General features: G+C 53.4%; 1 protein-coding gene across 5 annotated transcripts in view; it reads left to right on the top strand.

Moving 5' to 3' along the window:
• GAS7 (growth arrest specific 7) overlaps positions 1 to 21,984 on the top strand; it is a 209,353-nt gene that overhangs the window by 159,435 nt on the left and 27,934 nt on the right. For all 5 annotated transcript variants that reach the window (XM_059147264.1, XM_059147267.1, XM_059147268.1 and 2 more), the window contains exons 4-6: positions 4,436 to 4,521; positions 13,461 to 13,514; positions 20,253 to 20,342. In XM_059147264.1, the coding sequence (XP_059003247.1) occupies positions 4,436 to 4,521; positions 13,461 to 13,514; positions 20,253 to 20,342 (230 nt within the window). The remainder of the gene's footprint in view (positions 1 to 4,435; positions 4,522 to 13,460; positions 13,515 to 20,252; positions 20,343 to 21,984) is intronic.

Below are 21,984 nucleotides of genomic sequence, written 5' to 3' on the forward strand. Positions count from 1 at the left end.
CTCACGTGCTCTCCCTCTGCCCCCAGAAGACCTCCTTCTTTCCCTTTCTACCCCCATACCTGTCCTCTCCTCTCGTGACTCCTCTCTCAAGCCCTCTCTCTGTTTAACTACCCACAAAGAGGAATGAAGTGTGTGCATGTGTGTTTATATTTGTGTTTGAAATTATGAAAGTTACAACATAATCGCTTTTGGTTCCCTTTTTCTTATCTTAAAAACAGCTGAATTTGGCATTTTCCCTTTTTTGGGGGGTAGGAGGTATCCGCAGACTGAGTTATGTTCCCGTGGTTATGAGCAGTCCTTGACCCATTTTATTTGAATCCCAACCCTACCCCCTGGAGGCTGGAGGCTTCAAAAGCACCCATTTCTGGCCTTACTTGGTTTGCATCTAACCCCCGGTAAACTGAGAGAGAGCCCAGGGGACTAGAAATAATCAGGGATGCTCATGGGTGAGTCGTAACTGTGCAGCTCTCTACCCATCACTTTTCTGAGTGTGCCTGGGACTGGTAGAAGAAAACACAGCAAGAGAAGAGCAGGGGGGAGCTGCTGGTTGGGGAGACATGGTTGGATGGGAAATCATTTTTTCTTTCCCAGTAATTGTTTTGACATGGAGAGTAATTAGCCAGCAGCTGACAGCTCAGAACTGAAGTGAGAACAAGGGAATGGATTAGGAGCAGAATACCCCTGCGTTCGGCAGTTCCTGGCCACTGTTCGTGCGGCGGGCGGGGTGCCTGGCGGATGCTGGAGGCAAAGACAGACAGCGGTGTACCGAGGGTGCATTTTTAGGTGCCATGAGGGGAGGGAGTGGGGGTCAGAAGGAGCTGGGGACAGCCTTGGTGTACGGGGACCTGAGATCATCAAAGGTGATGACCGCTTCCAAGCTAAAACCTGCTCAGGTAAGAATTGATGTATTTCGTGTTTTGTAGTCCCACGGAACTGCGGGTTGGTTCTTCTGTTGTTGCCTTTGGTAGATTATCAGGATCAGAGTAATGCTGACTTTTGTATAATCAACTGAGATACTGAACACATGTTTCCAAACTCTTAGTGTAGTTTGCGTCTAGGTATTTTTTTGTTGAGCGTTTGGACGAATTTGCCCATACAACCGTCTAGGTCCGGTGCCTTTCGGAGGGGGTCCTTTTTCATTTTTCTTTTTTTTTTTTTTTTTTTTTAAAGATTTATTTATTTATTTATTTGACACAGAGAGATTACAAGTAGGCAGAGAGGCAGGCAGAGAGAGAGAGGAGGAAGCAGGCTCCCTGCCGAGCAGAGAGCCTGATGCGGGACTCGATCCCAGGACCCTGAGATCATGACCTGAGCCGAAGGCAGCGGCTTAACCCACTGAGCCACCCAGGCGCCCCCTTTTTCATTTTTCAAAGGTTTTACTCATTTTGGTGTTTCTAGTATCCTTTGAAACTATTTTTGATCATTCAGTTCTTTTTTTTTTTTTTAAAGAGTTATTTATTTATTTATTTGACAGAGGGGGAGAGAGAGAGAGAGAGAGAGATCACAAGTAGGCAGAGAGACAGGCACAGGTGGTGGGGGGATGCAGGCTCCCTGCTGAGCAGAAAGCCCGACGTGGGGCTCGATCCCAGGACCCTGACATCACGACCCGAGCTGAAGGCAGAGGCCCAACCCACTGAGCCACCCAGGCACCCCTGCTCATTCAGTGCTTATGGACGTTTATGTATTCATTAGCCCACAGTCCTAAATCCTATGTTCTTATATTTAAAAAAGAATCTCTTACACGATCAGCTTATGTTTTCTTTCCAATTCCACATTCTGAGCATTCATGCGCTCCCTCAGGCTCAGATGAGATGGGCTGAGACCTGCTTTTTTATTGTTGTAATTCTCCCCCCTCCCCACAGTGACCCCCACAAAAAGAGAACTCGCCTGAGTTGCAGATGTCATCCTGTTTCCTAACCCATTCTTTTCTAGGGCTGTACTTGTATCTCTTTCTCATGTTTTCCTTTTTTTTCCTGTATTGGCTTTTGAAAGTTTCTCTGCATTCTTAATTTGTGTGTTCAGTCCATTGATTTGTTTCTCCTTGGTTTTGGTAATGGAGTCACAAAGGCTACCGATGTTCCTCCAAACAGAATTCAAGCCTTATCCTATCTGTTTTGATATGTTCTTCCTGATTATGTTCTAAATATCATGTTAATTACGGTTTTAAATTTTTCTTTGACCTGATACCAGGAGGGCATTTTCTTGAATTTCCAAGTGTTTGGAAGTTGGGGGGGGGGGTGCGGTGGAGACCTTGTGTATTTGCTCTTTAGTTACTAATATTTGCTCTTACTGCTTTCTGGTCCAAGAACGTGGCCTGTGCGATTTATGCCTTTTGTGATTTACCAGGACCTTGTTTGTGGCTTTGGTATATGCCCAGGCTTTTTTAAATGTTCTGTGGCATGTTGGCAGAAGATGTTATCTCGGGCACCTGGGTGGCTCAGTCGGTGAAGCGTCTGCCTTCAGCTCAGGTCATGATCTCAGGGTCCTGGGATCGAGCCCCACATTTGGCTCCCTGCTTTGCTCCTCTAAAAAAAAAAAAAAAAAGATGTTATCTTTGTTCTTGGCTCATGATCTTTAATACCTACCTCATTCAGCTTTCTCAGTGAATCATTGAGATAGTCTACATCCTTACTTTAGTCTAACAACTGAAAGCAGTGTGCTAAGGTTTTCTCCTGTCATCTTTAGATTCTCCGGCATATGCGTGTTCTCCGTTTCAGTGCTGTGCTGTTTGATAAACGGCAGTTCTCAAAGATGACGCCTTCACCGTGTATTATACTGATCATTAGTCTGTGCCCTTCCCGGTGTAGCTTATGTCAACAGGAGTAGCTTCTTCTTGATCCCCTCAACGTTCTCTGATGCTCCTGGGATCCCACGTCCCCCTCCCCTTACATCAGGGGGGCTCATGGAGAGCATCAGCATTTAATCGGCTGCCGAGGGACCTGAGTGCAGGCCAGGGCTGTGACTGGCCATGCGGGTTAATTTCTTGGTTGCAGTGGGGGCCAGCTACGTGCCTGGTTTTCTGTTGCCTTCCTGTGTCTGTGTGCACCCTTCTCCCAGAGTATCAGGCCAGCCCTCCCGATCACGATGTCCAGCTACCCAGAGGGGTCTGCAGAAGCGGTCTGTTTCTGCTCCACAGGGGGCACTGGATTTTTTTTTTGCTGCAGATGGTTGAGAATGGGGCACACCCCCAGCATGAAAGCAGTCCTGTGTGGGGTGGTCTACATCACCCCATTGCTTGTCTCCAGCAAATCAGTAGATGTCAGTGACTTTCAGCCAAGCTCTCCCCTTGCTTCCTGCCACGCCACAGGATATCTTTTCCGGACATCTGCATGGTCTATATGTTGTGGCAATAATCTCCAAGCCTCAGCATGCAAAAAGCGTGCTTCCCTGGTGTCTGGAGATCATGCAGGCTTAGGGCTCGAGGCAGTGGGATTCGGAGCAGAAGCAGTGACCTCCCCTCCCTCCATCTAACCCTCTCTCCTTCTCATGAATTACTTCCCGACTCAAAGCCTCCTTTGGCAAGTACTGCCACCGTTTGATTTTCATGCCAACAGAGTAAGTTTCAAGGCTGGGTAGAATTATCCCCATCTCACAGATCTGGAAGTTGAGGCTCACAGAGGAAGAATGGCCCCCTAAACTCACGTAACTATGTTTGTGAGAGAGTAGCATCCCCGCTCTGGGAACCAAGATCGCATGGGTCCCAGGGCGTACTTGTGGCATCATGAACATGCAGGGCTATTGTTGGGAGCTTTGAATCGACATTGATGGAAACGCGCCGTGGAAACTGGCAAAGGCTACAAGCCAGCCCCCCCACTCCGCCTTAGAGAGCAGGCTGATTAGCACACCTTGGGAGCACGGGTGTCATTGGGGTAGAACTTTTTCTTTTCTTTTTTTTTTTACTTTAGGAAAACTGAGATTCAAAAGGGATGCCCCGTGATCCCCTCCGGCTATTAATTGGCAAAACCAGATTTCATGGAAATCAGTAAACCCCATGTTCTTTCTATTCTATACTGGCATTACAGAGGGCGAGGGTGGGGGGGGTTCCCCTCTGGGGACATGCCCGCAGGGGGCGGAGGGGCCGCCGGCCTCCGTGGGAAGAGCCCGACCCTGGATCAGCACCCGTGGCTGCTGATGGGGCATTTCCAGTGGCGGCTGTAGGACTGCAGTGACCTCCTATCATGAAGCACGTCTGTCTGTCCATCCGGTTCAGAAAGAAACACGGTCCCCCGAGAGTTCCCGCTTTTGGGAGCTGGGGGTTAGCGAGATGCTTGTGGCCCGTCTCCAGCTCCATGAACCCTGGAGAGATGGTCCTGGCTTGGCGAGACATCTCAGAGGCCGGCAGGCAGTGAGGTGGGCACAGGGACCGCGGCTGCAGGCCCTTGACGTCACCCGCGTGTGGCCGGCGTGGCCTCTGAGCAGTGTTTCTCTCCCACAGTGAATGGATACCACGTGTCAGGGACCCCAGCGTACCCTCCCGAGACTGCCCACATGAGTGTCCGAAAATCCACCGGTGATTCCCAGGTAAGGGGTCGTTTTACGGGAGGTAGGGGTTGCCCTTCCGCAGACCCACGGAGGTGTCTTGAAGACGGCACCAGATGGGGGTCCAGGCGACTGCAGCACGGGTCTGCCCCACATAGAAAGCGGCTGTATATCTGGGTCATTCCCGTGTACTGTGCTTGGGGGAGAATAGGCGACGGTGGTTTGTTGGTTTTCTCCAGGGGTTGAGGGTGGCTGGAGTGGGGCTGATGGCGACGGATTGTGACCTTCGTTAGGGCAGAGGGGTTGCCCCATCCTGCCGTCGGGATTCCTGATACACACCGCCTCGGTTTCTATCACTTTAAGAAAATGGGTGGGGTCGGGCCACTTCCTTATTCTACGCACCCCCTTTCCCCCACCCCCGGACTTGTATATTCTCTCTGGAGAAGGGGATTCGGTAAAACGTTTTCTTACCTTTAATAATCTAGCACAGAGACCATGATGGGATGGGAAGAAAGAGAATGGTTTCAGATTCATTCCTGTCCTGTTTCCTCAGTCATCCTGTCCGTTGACACCTGCACAGACACCTGTCTGTACCTTTCCCGTCTGACAGGCGGGGCACCGAGTCTCAAGCTGCTTAAGCGACTCGGGTAGGTGACACGAATACTGAGTGGTCAGTCTGGACTCAGTGCCGAGCCCCTTGGTGGGCCGTGTCCGAAGAAGTGATGTGTGGCTTATTTATTCTCCCCATCAGCGGTACCCAGAAAATGTTCTCAATGAGGGCTCCACCTCTTCAGGCCCTGCTAGCTCTCTCTGGGCCCCAGGGGGATGATGGTGACAGTGACAGTCGCTGGTGTTCAGAATGAGAGTAGATGCTTGTTATCCACAATGGTGGGTCCCCTGCACCAGCCACTGAAAGAAGGACCTCGTGCTCTGTTGCTGCGGTCGGCTTAAAATGCAACACTTAGCTTTCATGCAGGCAAGAGCGTTCCTTTCTGGAAACTTCCTGAAGTTGTCTTAGGAGGGTGAGCATCAGGCTCAGCTGGCATCCTGGAAAAGAATTTGGACGTCCGCTTGGACCGAGCCTTCTTACATTCTGATGGACTCTCTCATCGTGCCAGCCTCTTGTTAAAATGTAGATTCTGATTCGAGACGCCTAGGAAGGATCCTGAGGCCAGGCAGTCCCCGGAGTGATGCCTGATGATGCTGATGATGCTGGTGATGCTGGTGATGCTGGTGGTGCTGATGCTGGTGATGCTGGCGATGCTGATGCTGGTGATGCTGGTGATGCTGATGCTGATGCTGGTGATGCTGATACTGGTGATGCTGATGCTGGTGATGCTGGCGATGCTGATGCTGGTGATGCTGGTGATGCTGATGCTGGTGATGCTGGTGGTGCTGATGCTGGTGGTGCTGATGCTGGTGATGCTGATGCTGGTGATACTGGTGATGCTGATGCTGGTGATACTGGTGATGCTGATGCTGGTGATGCTGGTGTTGTTGGTGATGCTGATGCTGATGCTGGTGATGCTGATGCTGGTATTGTTGGTGATGCTGATGCTGATGCTGGTGATGCTGATGCTGGTGATGCTGATGTTGGTGATGCTAGTGATGCTGATGCTGGTGATACTGGTGATACTGATGCTGGTGATGCTGGTGATGCTGATGCTGGTGATGCTGGTGATGTTGGTGATGCTGATGCTGGTGATGCTGGTGATGCTGATGCTGGTGATGCTGGTGATGCTGATGCTGGTGATGCTGATGCTGGTGATGCTGGTGATGCTGATGCTGGTGATGCTGATGCTGGTGATGCTGGTGATGCTGATGCTGGTGATGGTGAGGGGACTGTGCCCGAGCCAGGAGGGTCTGGGTCTGGTCAATAGTACACAGTGTATGTTGGCGTGTCCCCTTCATGCCCCTGCCCAGGTCACGCATCGCACGCAGCCCTGGCACTGTGTGTTTTCTGCTGAGCGCCCCACCTGCCCCAGCCTTTCCAGCACAGACTCTTGTCAGTTTATTTGGAAAGAAGCTAATTTACCACCTGGCTGCGGACGGCTTTCTGAAGCCATCAGCCCAAGTTCTGCTGTGTTATAACATACCGCCCCCCAAAAACCAGTGCTCCCCCCCGCCCAGCCCCAAAATACTGTGCAGTTGTTCCCGAACTTTTTAATTTTTTTTTTTTAATGTATATTGATTGAAACTTCTCAGAAGCTGCTTGGGCCTGGGAATATCCCCATGCAGCATCTGTTCTTGGAAGATATTCAGGGATTCCGATTGGTATGGCCAGTGTTCCCTCAAGCATTATTTACGGCCCTGCGGCAGGGGACCCAACAGAAGTGTCCAGTGGTGGGGGGAGGGGTAGGGTGGCATCTGGTACCGCACAGCCAGCCCGCTCTCTCACGCGGATGCGAAAGCCCATTTTTGAAGAAAAGTTGACGAATTGAAGAAAAGACAAAACCTGATGCCGAGCAGGAAATGCAACACACCCACTCCGTTACACAGCCAGGGTCGCTCGGGAGGAGGAAACTCACAGGTTCGTGAAGACGAAGGATGCGGAGAAAAAGAAATGAGAATGGTGATGTTGGTCCTCTCTGCAGCTAAGCGTGATGCTCCGTGGGGACATTTGTCTGGAGACGTTTTGGTCGTCACTGCTGGGGACCGGGACATAGTGAGGAAGGTTCTGGAATATGACCAGTCATCCCACAGGGCACAGGACAGCCCCCCCACTTCCCACCCCCGCCAGCCACAAAGAATTAACCAGTTCAAAAACACAGTGGTGTTGAGGTCAAGAGACCTTGGTCTGAAGAACTTTCTCTTTATACGTTGCAGAATCTTTCACGTTTCCTAAAATGAACACATTTTACTTGAGTTAGGAGGCAGGTGCCTGGCGCATTAGGAGAAGCAGGCTACCCGTATTTGGGGATGTGGGGCCATCCTGTGGAGACCCAGGAGGGGGCAGGGAGCGGCTGCTTTAAGGAGCAGGGGGAGCGCATTCTTTCTGGACCATAATGGGGAGAGTTGAGGTATTGTCGGAGTAACAGGAATAAGTCACGCAGCGCGGAGAGAGCCAATACGGTCGCTCACCAGTTCCCAGAACTGGAAGGTAGCATGTCATATTTTTAGGCCGTGCAAGGCTCTCCACAAAGGTGCTCGGGGCCAATCACAGAAACAGGATGAGAAGTTTTAGTGCTTATACAGAGTGCGGTCAACAGATGATCCCTGATCTATACAGCGCCCTTGAGCATGCCTAGTGTTGACTCACACGATCCCGCGCTGCCGGTTGTAATGGACAACGATGAAGGCATAGTAATACCAGAAGAATGAACAAATGAGCAAACCAGCTCAGGGCCATTTGAGATACAGGGTTGGGGGCAGATCAAAACGCTTGCCCAGGGTATGCCCCAAGCCCTGTGTGTTCTCTTTTCGGTGAGCTGGTATCCCTCAAGCAAGCTTATCAGGGAAATGACAATGTGGGTGGGGGGAACATGTCTCCACTGCCTCCCGTCTGGGGCTGGACTGCCCTCTCCTCCCCCAGTCCTGGGAGACCAGATGGCAGGGCACAGGTGATGGGGATCTGGCGCCACCCAGTGGAGGTTTCTGGCCTGCAACCCTGGGATGGGCTTCCCAGATACTGGATAAATGGGGCCCACCGGACTGCGGGGCCAGGACATCAGAAGCTGAAAGTTTCTCTGGCCTTTGCAGAAGCACGTCCTGGCCTGTCCCTGCCCACCTGCCCTGTGGTGGGATCCCTCTGATCCCTGTGCTTGTGGAGCAGGCGAGGGACGAGCCCACGCCCTTTTGTGAAACCCTTTCCATTGTCGTGCTTTCCTATATAGGAGAGGAGAAAGGGGTGGGACCAAGGGCTTGGAAACTTAAGGGTCCGAATGGAGAAGGGGGCTTGAGGTGGAGGTAAGATACTGAAACTCACCCACCTACCGGGACCACCCCCTCAGTCCACTGACATGTGTTCCTTTGAGCGTCTCTTCTGTGGCCCAGGCACCGAGTCACAGGCAGACAGAGCCCCTGCCTTGGTTGAGGCTCGTAGCTGGTGCCAGAGAAGACCGGAGATTTCATGTGGGCCGTGGTAAACGCTGGAGGAAGTATGTGCTCTGGACACCTGCTCGGGTGGCCGTGCGGGTGCTGGAAACATGCACATGGTCAGCTGAGACTGGACACATGAGGGAGCGGTTAGCTTAGTCCAGGGTGGGGGTGGGGAATAGCCTTCCGGGTGGAGGGAACAGCACATGTGGATGCCTAGAGGAGGGGAAGGAGAGCCGCGGTTTCAACAAACCTGCAGAGGCTGACAGGGCTGTGATTTACTGACTCAGCAGGTGTGGAGCGGTGGGGGGGTGCTGGAGGAGTCTGCAAACCTATTGTGAGGAGTTTGGGTTTATTCCAGTGGTGCCAGGAAGTCATTGAGAGGTTTCATTCTGGATCCCGCCTGCCGAGGAGGTGGGACCCAGGCTATTCACGGGCCCAGGAGATAGGGTCAGAAGACCCGCCCAGCCCGGGCTCGCTGCGGGTCAGTTGTGAACAGCGTGCTCTAGTTTCCCCAGCTCTGTTTTGTAGGTCACCACCCCCCGCCCCCCGCGGGTCCTCACCTCACAGTAACAGCAGAGTGGCCCAGGCCAGAGGAGGAGACCAGGCTGGGGAAGGACTTTTAAGAAGGGAAGGAGTACAACTTTCTAGAATCATAGGCAACAGCCATTAAAACCAAACCAAACCAAACAACAACAAGTATTAGCGAACATTCAGAAAAGGAGAAGGCATGGTATAATAAAGTCCTAGGGACTAGTCGTTTCACTGCGATGATTATTGATCCAATCTTGTTTCATTTATATCCCCATTTCCTCCCCCTGCCCCCTCCTCCAGGATTATGTGAAAGCAAAGTCCTGACATACTGTTTTATTTTATTTTTATTTTATTATTATTATTATTTATTTTATTTTAATTTTATTTTATTTTACTTTACTTATTTGACAGAGAGGACAAGCAGGGGGGGAGTAGCAGAGAGAGAGGGAGAAGCAGGCTCCCTGCTGAGCCGAGAACCCAACACAGGGCTCGAACCCAGGACCCCAGGATCAGGACCTGAGCTGAAGGACCAACGCTTAACCAGATGAGCCACCCAGGCGCCCCCTGACATACTGTTTTAATTGGGAACATTTCAGAGTATGCCTAGGTAGGGGAAGGCATGACCTTAGTGTCATTAGCCCACGTAAGAAGACATTAATTGGGTATTCCTCATCTAATATCTATAATTCATATCCAAACTCCCCTCTTGTCCACAACATGTCTTTTATAGCTGCTTTTCTCCCCAGGGCAGGGTCCATTCCAAGTTCGCATGTACGTTGTTATATTGTTGGCTGGATAGCTTTAGTTTCCCTGTTTATTGAAATATTGAGGTGAAATTCACACAGTCTACAATTTGCCCATTTAAGACGCAAACATGGAGGTCATAGATTTACACAGCCATCATCACAATTTTAGAGCATTTTCATCACTCCAGGCCCCAAAAGCCTTTGGCACCCACTAATGTACTTTCTGCCTCCGTGGATTTGCCTCTGCATATATGTGGACTTGAACCCCATGTGGTCTCTTGGGTCTGGCTTCTTGCACTTACAACAGTGTTTCAAGGGCCGTGACTGTTGCAGGTGTGTTAGCAACGGTGTTCCTTTTCTATGGTCCAATAGTATTCCATCTGGGGATTTACTGTCTCCTCTCATTTCTGGCTTTTAGCTTCTTTTAATCTGGACCGTATTCACCACACATTTGGTCTTCCATCTTACTGCACGGTGACTCTATCTGGGAAGAGTCTGGGTTAGTTTAGAATGACCCCCGTGCTTAGTGTAATTGTTTTCTTCTGCTTAGACTTGGGGCTCACAGCTCTGGCAAGAATGTCTACCACCTGGGGCTTCCCAGGTTAGCATCCTACCCTCCATGTTAACCGGGAGTTTGAGCTCCCTTTTAATGATCCCTTTGTAAGGGTACGCTTTCCCTTTCTGATTAGCCGGTAATCTGGGCGGGGGGCATCGTGGGGGGACAGGGTGACACCATGGGCATATTCTGTTCCTTCACAGGCTTTTCTTTCAGTCCTTTGAGCATCCTTGGTGACCATGGCCTGAATCCATTTTTGACTTTGGGGTTTGTGAATGGTGATTTTGGGGAGCACCTGGTGGCTGAGTGGGTTAAGCCTCTGCCTTTGGCTCAGGTCATGGTATCAGGGTCCTGGGATCGAGCCCCACATCGGGCTCTCTGCTCAGCAGGGAGCCTGCTTTCCCCTTTCTCTCTGCCTGCCTCTCTGCCTATTTGTGATCTCTCTGTGTCAAATAAATAAATAAATTCTTTTTTTTTAAAATGGTGATTTGGGGATGCTTTATCCATTTTTATGGGCATTCTTCCATAAAGAAATACTGCCCCCCTCCTGCCTTTTGAAGTTACTCATTTGTAGTCATTATTCATAATCAGGCTCAGGCTCAAATTGTCCCAAATTTGGCTTGTTGGAACTTCTCTCTGCTGGCACCAGGGTCCTTTTGCGTAGATCATATTGTTCTTTGCATGGTCTCTAACCTTCCAGAATAATTAAGATGTTCCAGATCTGGAACATCTGGAACGAGCCATTTCTCCCAAGGAACCCTGTTCCTTTTAGTATAGAATAATATTTAGAAACCAACTTCCAGCTAGTAGGTGGTCTCCCAGTGATGGAGGAGTCATTCCTTTGGGGCCCTTTCGTGAAGTGCTACCGGTGTGTGTGTGTGTGTATGATATGTGGAGATATATGTGTATGGTATATATATGACATATATTTATGTGGATGATGCTGGAAGAAAGCCACAGGCTATCAGCAGCAAGCCCAGAGCCCAGGGTGCCCAGAAGAGCCTGGGGTCATCCCCTGGTCAGCCCTGGTTGAGACCACCCCACCAGGAGGGCAGAGAGGGAGAAGGTGGTCACACCCACACACTGAATGCCCCCCGACAATGCCATTACTTGCACTGCTGTCTCGGCCCGAGTTACGGGGAGGATGGCCACCTCTGTGTCCGGCTTCCTTCCATAGAGCCTCAGACACAGTGGTCCCCAAATCCGGGTTTGTGGGTGATGGAGATCTTTCTCCACCCCTGTAGACACGCTTGGAAAAGAAGAGGGTGTCCCCAGCCTCCACGTGGGGAGCTGGAAGAATATAGAGGGAAGTGATATTCAGCCTGGGGCTCTAATTTCCTCTGCTGACCACACCCGAGGCTCCCCTCCCGCAGCCCCCTCCCTGGCACTAATGAGCCTACAGGAGATCCCTGCCTCTGTCGCAGGATAGCAGCACCTGAGCTCCTACCTCGTGGCCTCCTTCCTCCTCCCCAGTGGTCCAGTTTGGGCAAATGCCCTGGGGTACCACTGATAGCCCAGGAGGGTCCAGGGTAGGCGAACTGGATGCGCCGATGGTTTGAAAATGTCTGCAGAAGCTGTGGTTGGTCACAAGCCTGAGGTCGCCCCAGAGCCTGCTGGGGCTGCTGGAGCGGCTGTTAGAAGTAGGGGAGCCTTGATGCATGACAGAACGTAGATCAGCATGTCCCCAGCAAAGGCCCCCAGGCTCTGCTTCAGAGGCGCTGGCTCCCCGGAGAGCTGCTGGGTCAGCTCTGGGAGGTGCGGTTGCGACCCTATTTAGGGCCAATTCCTTCTCATTCTTATGCCCTCCGAAGCCTGTGGACCACTGAGAGCAACCAGCGAAAGTGAGAGAAGTCATGTGACTTGGCCGGGAACCCTTGTCTGCAATGCTCTTAGGGTATCGAGTTCCGTGAACAGACTTTCCTTACCAGCCCAGGTGTGTCTGGACAGGAGTAAGGGAATGAGCACACTGTGAGCAGAGCTCTGTCAGGCTCCCCGTTTTGTGTGCTGAGCAGAGGGGGTCCTGAGGCAGGGCTGACCCCTATGCCCAGATGTTCATCCTGCCGGTGGTCCAGGGCTCTGCTGGCCTCGGATGGGACGGCTGGTTCCCCAAGGCTGGCTGAGAAACCTCTCTGCCATTCACATCCTAAGGTTCTGCCAGAGAAAGAAGGCTGTGGGTCCCTTTAATGACCCCAACAGTGCCTTGGTGAGCCCCCTTCCCCACTCATTGAGTGGCTCAGGATAGAATGGCCAACGCATGCCCAGCTCGGAGACCCTCTTGAATTACTAATGAAACTGCTACTAACAGGGCAACGAAGACCCAGAATGGACCGTCCTCCCCTTTAGGGTCACAGTCTCCTGTGACCAGGGTGGTGTCTTCAGCTGGTAATCCTTAATGTTCTGTCCCAGAACCATCCTGGGACTGGGGTAGGCTGCTCGGGACGCGTGGGCTCGGAGGTATTTGGGACCATGGCTTATTTTCTGGAAGTGGAAAGACATAAAAAGGCAATCCACAGGCTGAATGAATGAAAAAGCAGGAAGGCATCTGTGCTGAGAAATCTCTCCTGCCTCTCAGGGTCGGGAGAGCAGCACCTCACGGAGCTGACCAGGGGTCCCGTGCAGATTGCACGGTTGAGGATTGGATATGTCGGACCCCGGGGGCATTCAGAGTAAGAAGTCGTGTTCTCAGTCCTTGGTGCCAGGGGCTGGTGGCCTGCTTTAACTCTCTGCTCCCCCCAGGGGCAGCGTCTGCACATTGAGGCAGCACGCGGAACGGCTCACCAGCAGAGGGCAGCTGATGTGTTCGCTCCCCAAATCAGGGGCTGGGAGGAGGGAGACCTGGTTTGGAGCTGCTCCCTGGGAGCCTGTGCTGGAGGCTTCCTTGCACTCATTCACCTGCAAGCCCGGCCAACCCCCTCCCCCACAGGAGCATTGTGAGGTCAGGCACACTCCCGCCTGCCCTCTTCCAGAATATGGTGACTTAGGGGTTAATGGGAGCACACGCATCCCTGAACTTCCCCAGCACGGGGCTCTTCTCGGGGAGCCCCGCATAGAAACCCGAAATGTCCAGTATGGAGAACAGCTTCGATGATGTCTCTTGCCTCTCTCCCCAGAACCTGGGATCCTCCTCACCAGGCAAAAAGCAGAACAAGGAAAACACCATCACGGTAAGCGACTTCTGGGGGAGGGGGGGCCCACAGGTTGGGGTGAGCTGGGGCTTTTCTGCCCTGCCGTGCTGGGCGGTTGCCATGGCAATGTGGACCGCTGAGTGCATTCCCAGCCTGGCATCTGGGAAGTTCCAAAGCTTGGATGTTGCCGAAATTCTCCCTGCCTCCCCCCTAAACCCCAATCTACCCCCACCCCCCTGCCCCATGTCTCCTGTTAATTTCACCTTTCACTTTTTTCTCTCCCGGATTAGCCGAGTGCAGGCGGGGTAGGAATGATGCAGAAGCCATTTTTGCAGGGCAGGCGGTGGGGGTGGGGGGTGGGGGGGTGGTACTCATGCCCAGGCGGGTTGGAAGGGGTGGGCCTTGCTCTGCGCAGCGATGTGGCATGTAAATTACAGCCACGCTGAGGTTGCTTTAGCACGGGGTGACTTGCGGAAGATGTCAAAGTTAAAAACAAGAGAAAGCACCCTAATAATAGAGTCCCGGACGGGAGGACAGGAGCAGGCGGCTCCTGCCTGGGGTGGCCAACCCGCCTCGCTCCTCCAGAAGCCCGCCAAGCCCCCACGGGAGAGCTGAGGAGGACCCCCTCCCCAACACACCCACACCAGCGTCGTGTGAGGGAAAGGGGGCAAACGCCCTGTGCGGGTGCTCAGGCTGCAGTAACAGGGACATGAGAAGTGTGGTCCTGGGTGGGCCGCTTGGTCGTGAGTGCAGGGGAGTTGGGAATGGGGGTCCTGCTCCCCTAGGTGCCAGTGGAGGCAGGAGCCGTTCTGACCATCCCCTCGGAGATGAGACCGAGAGCGGGTCCACTTTCCTGGCTCGTGCAGACTGAAAATCTTGCTCTGGGAGAAAAGAGAGGGTTGGATACGCAGTGACAGCAGCAACAATAACTTGCCCTTTTAGTGTGCCCTGAGTATGCACCAGTAGTGTTCTTCTTCTTCTACTTTTTTTTTTTAAAGATTTTATTTATTTATTTGTCAGAGAGGGAGCGAGCACATGCAGACAGGGTGGCAGGAAGAGACAGAGAGAGAAGCAGGCTCCCTGCTGAGGAAGGAGCCCGATGTGGGACTCGATCCCAGGACGCTGGGATCATGACCTGGGCTGAAGGCAGCCGCTCAACCAACTGAGCCACCCAGGTGTCCCGACCAGTAGTGTTCTGAGGGGCTCGCTGAGCTCTCCACTCGCTGTGTGAGGTGGAAGCACGGGACCAACCCCGGGTGACTGTGACTGTGAATGAAGGGTCTGGGGCTGTTGGGGGGGGGGGGGTCTGTTAAAGCACCTACTATCTGCACAGCAGCCTGGGGTGACTTTCTCTGCCCCACTGTGCCTCAGTATCCACATCTATACAATGGGGAGGTGGGGGGTGCCAGTGCCCTGGGGATAGGGTAAAGACTAAATGAGTCTGTATACAGAAAACACTTAAAACAGAGCCCGGCACGTAGTAAGTGCTCAGTGCACATTCATCTTCTTGACCCTGTTTATAGATGGTAGAACTGAAGCAGGCAGCCATGCCTCGCCCAGCTGGGACGCATCGGGATTCAGAGACCTGTGCTCTCCTGGCCTGTAGAGGTTGTCTGTGGAGGAGAGTGGGGCCTGGGACAGGGCGTGAGCCAGACCCAGGGACAGACCGTCTTCCTAGCGCCACAAAATGTCCCAGGCAAAGCAGGAACCTCCCTATAAAGTTCCCCCCGGAACGGTGCGGAAAGAGGGAGAAGGAGGAGGGGCTGGTATATGAGAATTGCAGAAGAAAAGTAAAAAGGACAAATGCAGAGTGGAAAGCACTTTGCTGGTGGGGATGGTCCTGGTGGCCCCGGGGTGAGGCCCGAGTCACCTGCTGTGCCCTGGCTTTGGGCTAGAACTTGGCTCTTGGTCAGGGTCTCCTCCACTTCATTGTCTGTCCCTGCCTTGCATCTTCCCTCCTCCTTCCCGCTGACCTAAATCAGAGCTTCTCAGAGCGAGCCAGCAAAGTGGAGTAGGCAGCCGAAGCCTCTGGGACACTTGTTTAAAATGCAAGTTCCTTGATGGCTTCCTAGACCGACACTTAGTTGATCTAGAGCCCAACCTGGATGGACGTTTGCACTGTCACCAACACCCACCCCCCACCGTGGTTTTATTTTTATTTATTTATTTATAAAAGGATTTTATTTATTTATTTGACAGACAGAGATCACAAGTAGGCAGAGAGGCAGGCAGAGAGAGAGAGAGGAGGAAGCAGGTTCCCTACTGAGCAGAGAGCCCGATGTGGGGCTCCATCCCAGGACCCTGGGATCAGGACCTGAGCCGAAAGCAGAGGCTTTAACCCACTGAGCCACCCAGGTGCCCCTCACACCGTGGTTTTAAATAAACACTTAAGCCTTGGGGAATTTTTGCTGGAGAAACTGAGGACAGGAGGGGCTGCCCAGAGGGCACGCAGCGGGCAAGGAGCAGAGATGATGTGTCCAGGCCGAGATGAGCGAAGGCCTGTGTGCTGCTGCTCCTTCCTGCGCACACCGCCCTCCCTCCCCCCTGCCCCGTTCCCAGCCCTCCCTCGGGGCTCCGGTCCTCCAGAGCTCATAGTTTCCCAGGGAAGAGACCCTGCAGGGCCGCTGGACAGGGTTGGGGGAAGGAGGGATGTCTGGCTCCTGGGGCACCGGCTAACCTCTCCCGGCAGGTGGGGACGGGGTTTGGAGTGGGGAGAAAGCAGTCTTCCACGTTGTCCGATCCCACGGAGGGGACACTTGCAGGCATTCGCGGAGTTGCTCACTGGGCAGCAGAGGATCTGTGCTGCCGGGTCCCGGGCTGCGTCCCGATAGAGTCCGGATTGAGCTTGATTCTGACATTGCAGCTTCCCCTCCCATGGCTGGCCTGGAGCGAGCTTTGGGCCGGCCCAGGCTCTGAGTGGGCTGCTTGATGAGGACTGACAGGCAGTCATGGCTTCTCCCAGCCCTCTCGGCACAGACACGGTGTGCCAGAAATCTAGAGGATTCTAGAGGAGATGACTATAAAGCCGTAGTAGCCATATTCTTCTCCTAGAAAGAGGAGTCTGGGGGACTCCCGTCATCCTCGGCTCCTGCTTCCTCGTGTGGCCCATCAGATGCCCTGGATCCCTGGTGGGCGAGGGGAGCTGGTGGGCTGGAAGTGAGCCCTTGGGGTCTTTGCTGCTTGCACAGACCCTGGCTCTGACCCACTCTCAGACCCACTCTTGCACACCCTCGCACATCAGCCTCCCTCCAGAAGCAAACACAGAGCTAGCTGCCAGATAGCTGGGCAAGGGATCATGGGGGCAGAGAAGGGGTTCTGGTATTTATCTACAGGTTGGAGAAAACGGTGTCGGCGTGAAGATGCTACTGGTGGAGGACGGTGACCTCAGAGGAGCGAGGGTGGGGGTCACCCCCCCAGAACTGCCCCTCTCCCCCCTCCATACCTCCTCTCCTGCTCCCTGTTGAGCACCCCTTCCTACCCGAGTCCCTGCTGTGGGTGAGGTGTGTGAAAGGTAGTGTGACGAAAGCTAAAAACAGTCGGGTTGCCTGACTTCAGACACAGGCTCTGCTGAGACACGCAGGCTGTGTGATCTTGGAGAAGTTACTTCACCTCTCTGACTTCAGACACAGGTTCTGCCGGGACACGCAGGCTGTGTGATCTTGGAGAAGTTACTTCACCTCTCTGTGCCTTAGTTTGCTCCTCTGTAGCACAGGGCTAATAATGGCATCCGCCTGGTGGGGACAGCACTTAGGGCAACGGCTGGCACGTTTTCAGCTCTTCTTGGAGCAGAAGGTGGTTCCTGAGCATTTTCCCTGTGTTTGCAGGGAGGAGAATGCCATCCGGGTTCTCACTGTGCCCAGGAGGCCTTGGGAGGAGGGCAGGCTTTGTCCCGGAGGTGGTGTTAACCTGGAAAGTGGCTCTCTGGGGGGTACAGGACTCCACGCCTGGGAAGTTTCCATGGGGAAAGGCTTCTCTACATGTTCTTCTTTTGGGTGGGAGCTCTCTGTTGTGGGCGGTAGTCCTGCATATCGAGGGAGGCTTATTACCAGTGGTAGATTTATCCCAGAGCCGTGCAATCCCTTGCATACTTGTTTGCTTCCTCGCGAGGCTATAAAGTTGCCGAGTACAGAGACTGTTCTGTCCGCCTCTGGCCTGCACCAGAAATGCTTACTGAGCCCCCCCCCCCCCGCCCCGCCCAGGGGCTTCTGTTTGCCAGGGATGAGGGAAGCAGCAGGGAAAGGGTCTCCCTCCCCTTGTGGAACAGACGGTCTGGCTGATTAGATGGTCCTGAGAAACGTAATTACAAATGTATGTGTGCTAAGTGCTGGAAAGATCTAACATCTTGAGGGGCACGCGAGAAACGTTTGCATGCAGTCAGTGGACGGGTAGCAATGTGACTGACGGCCGAGATGATGACGGATGACACGGGAATGCGTGCAAGGCTCCTGGTGGGGTCCTTGAGGACGGGCTCCCCAGGGATTCCCAGTGGTTACGACTGCCTCCCCCCAGGGGGCTGGTGGGGGTGCAGGGCTCGGAGGAGCATTGGGGTAATTTATCCCTGTGGGCCAGCCAGGAGCAGACATCCCCAAACCAGAGCTGGGAGAGGCGGAGACAGGCACCCTGGGGCCCCTGGCCGGTCCATCCAAGGACTGGTGTTCCCACAAAATGGTAGAAGCAATGACAGGGATGAAACCTCACCCTCCCCATCCCCCTTCACCACTAGCCCCCAACAGGGTGCTCTAAAAGACATTTGTGTCCAATTCTGAGTACCTCCGTCCCCCTAGTTCCATGATGCTTAACACCCAATCTAATGTCTCTGTTGATTTGTCATTGGATTTCGTTGAAATTTGCACGGACCCCATTATTAAGCAACACAAGGGTGTCCTGTGATCGCAGGTATTTGCAGAAAGAGAATAACCAGCCGGTGAAATAAGGAATATGCGAACCTTTGGAATCTGGCCCTTGTTTCCACGATGGTCAAAGCCTTGGTGGGAGACTCCCCTCTGGGCACCCCTTGAGGGGGTCAGCCTGAAAAGAGGGTTTGGGGAGACCGTTGCCTGATGCTGGGCATCATGGAGAGGCCGGCCCTCCCCCACCGGGAGGCACCAGGAGGAAGTTCCCCACCCTGGGGCCTCCCTCCTTGACCTTGGGGAATTTCCATGCTCCCCTTCTCCAGGAATCTCTGGGCCCTTCCTGCCCCTGGTCTTTCCTGCCGCACCACGCTTCCCTCCGGACGGGGCATCTCGGCCCTTCCTTCCGCCAGGTGTGTGTAACCCGAGGAGGGCGCTCCTGCCCTTGGCTGGGACCACAAGAGAGACCCCGGCCCCTGGCAGCCAGGGCAGGATGTGGGACGATGCCCACGCGACGTGTACTTAGCACCCCGTGAGCCCCTGAACCCCGAGGTCAAGGCTGGGGGCCCGTGGGCGTGACTTAGCTTGCAGAGGACTTTCTTTGCCCGACGTGCTGCTGTTGTGGACGTCCTTGCTGTTGTTCCCATTAACTTTGAATTACACGCCAACCTTTAAACCTGGAGACGCTTCACGCATTCATCCCCATTTGCAGCCCCTCTTGGGTCGTGTCACCCGACAGGCGACCCACCGGGCTCCTCCTGCCGGCTTGCCAACAGTTTACAGGAGCAAAGGGGCACCTGCTCGTTAGAAGGATCTCGCAGACCCTGCCCCTTCCCAGAGCAGAGGCCGGTCACCGCCCCCTCAAACTACGGCTTCTACCAGGCAGCCCCTCGCCCCTTTGCACGGCTGCCTCGCACCGGAGTGTGTGGCCTCTGTCCAGAACCCCAGGGCTTTCTGCACCGTTCCTCCCACATCAGCAGATGCGGGCTCCCCAAGGTTCTGCAGCTCCCACAAAAAAAACTCCCTGAACGGGCTCCCCAGAAGCACATCCCAGGCTTGAAGCAACACCAGCAATAGAAGTGGCAAAACCGTTTCCACCTGATGGGGAAAGCCAGGACGTTGGGGACATGCTCGGGCAGGATGGTCTGAGACAGGCCCCAGGAATGTCTGCACTGCCCTCTCCTGGGCGAGGGCCAGCCCCAAGCACCCGTCCTGCGTGATCGCTTTCAACTCTTTGTCTGTAGAATACATAGTGATTAAAACGCACAACGTAACCTCTCCGCTGCCTAGTTCCTGTTTCTGCAAGCTGGGGATGTCGTCAGCTTCTAGGATTCTATACATAAATAACCAAATGTGTCCATATTTTCTCTTCCACCCCCCTTCTACAAATGGTAACAACTCTAAATACTATTGGATATCTTGCCTTTTTTCTTCCTGCTGAGTAATAGAACCTAGACTTTCTCCCGGTGTCTTTGGCTGTCCATGCAAACCCCAAGAGATGCACACCCCCCCTCCCCCCCGCCACCGTCCTGTGCTCTGTTTAGCCACTCCCCTGCTCCTGGGGCTGTGTTTTTCTGCTACAGGTCGTCTAAAAGGCTGTGTGCATGTGTCATTGCACACACACGCAGATACGTCCGCAGAGCGCCCTTTTCCGAATTGCAGTCCCTGGTTTGTGGGTTTGAGAGGTCCTGTTTCACTGCCCTTCAGAGCACTGGGACCGGTTCTGGCCCCGTTGGGGTGGGTTTGGGTGCTGTTGCCCCTCACTTGAAATTTGAGCCCCTGGAGCATCCCCAAGCCTTCAGGGCACATTCTCTCAAGCTGGCGCTGATGGGAGACCTCGGCAATGCTGTGTTCCGGGGGCAGAGCCTTCCCAGCGGCTCCCAGCCTTCCAGGTAAGGCATTTTCTTTCCTGTTCTGTGCCCTGCAGATAAACTGCGTGACGTTCCCTCACCCAGACACGATGCCAGAGCAACAGCTGCTGAAACCGACCGAGTGGAGCTATTGTGACTATTTCTGGGTAAGCGTGCCTCAGTTTCTTCCACTGTGTGACAGCACCATCCCCTCCCCCCACCCCTGGAGGACACCCAGAAGGGGCCTGAAGGGTCTGGAACTCAAAAGAGAGGGTCTGCTCCTGTCAAAACCTGCTGGTAGACTGAGCATCCAAGGGAGAAATTTAAGACCCTCTTTGGAGTCCAGATTGTTCCATAAATCTCAGAGAATGGACAGGGTTTGCGTTCAGGACAACACGGAAACCCCAGACGGAAGTCAGATATGCAGGAGGGTTACTTCCCAGCTGCTTGGTAAGGGCAGGAGACTAGAGCTGACTTGAGTGGAGGCGCCCAGGCGGCTCCGTGGGTGAAGCGTCCGACTCTTGGTCTCCACTCAGGTCTCGAGAGATCTCAGGGTTGTGAGTTCAAGCCCTGTGCTGGGCTCCAGGCTGGCATGGAGCCTACTTGAAAAAAAGGAAAAAAAAAAAAAAAAAAAAGATGATGTGTTTTATCTTAGGTGTATTTTCGCACAATTAAATAGGTATTTTTTGACAAATGCACGGCCTACCTGCTCAGAAACTCTAAGAATAGCCCTCGGCGTGCACATTTTAAGTCTGCAATGACTTTCAAAGTACGATCACCTCCTTGTGGATTCACATAGTGCTGACGGTTGCTCAGCCTTGTGAACGTATTAAAAGCCAGCAAATTGTACACTTTAGGAGGAAAAAAAACCCCAAAACACAACTTTCACAGGGACCCCAAGGACCAATAAATAAACAAAATAAAAGCTGTTTGTTTCCCCACCGTGCGGGACGGATTGCTTCCCGTTTTTAGATTTGCCAGCCAAGCACCGGACAGAAGTGCTGTGTTGCATTGACAAGTCACTTGGGCTCTCAGAGATGCCTGTCAATTCCTGTTCCGCCCGCCCCCCCACCATGTTTCTTCCAGGTCAGGGTGGGGATCTGTGCGGACAGGGGCTGCTAACACTGTGAGGAGGGACCTGTGGGGCCGCGGAGGTCATAGTGTACGAGACTCTGTAGGTCCCGGGAGCATGCTGGGTTTCCTTCTGTTTGCAGTCGGAAGCTGTTGGAATAAGATGTGATGTGGTTTAGAAGCAGTGTGCGGGAAGGGCTGTGAGGAGGCACGGTGGACGTCAGCCGCAGGTGCAGGAGTCAGGGAAGCATGGTAGCAGTTACAGAGAAGTGGCTGAGTTTAGAGACGTTGTCCCTAACGAGGGGCGCAGGAAGGGGGGCATTCAGGGGAGACTAGCTGGAGCCCTGGGAGTGCCCACCACAAGAGCTGGAGATCAGCACGCATGGGGTTTCACGCGGGGCTCTTGGGGAGCCCTGGGAACAATGAAATGTACTAAGCTTAAACGTACTTGGAGAAGCTTTTAATTGTCCAGAGTAGCTTCCCATGACTTGGTGTGTCCTGTGGGATAGTGATCTCCCTGTCCCAGGAGGTATTAGCAGTATGGCCCAGTGGGTTTTGTGTCAGGACAGCTGAGGAAAGGGGATCCCATGTTGTGTGTGTGTGGGGGGGGGTTGGTGGGCAGATGTCCATAAACTTATTAAATGCTTGATGATAGGAAGTGGATTTCTCTCCACGCATCACCCACCCCTTTCCAGAATTCCCTTTTCCTAAAACTGCTGTGGAAGGGGTCTTAGAGAT

The sequence above is a fragment of the Mustela lutreola genome, chromosome 15, assembly GCF_030435805.1.
Source record: "Mustela lutreola isolate mMusLut2 chromosome 15, mMusLut2.pri, whole genome shotgun sequence".
Classification (NCBI taxonomy): Eukaryota; Metazoa; Chordata; class Mammalia; order Carnivora; family Mustelidae; genus Mustela; species Mustela lutreola.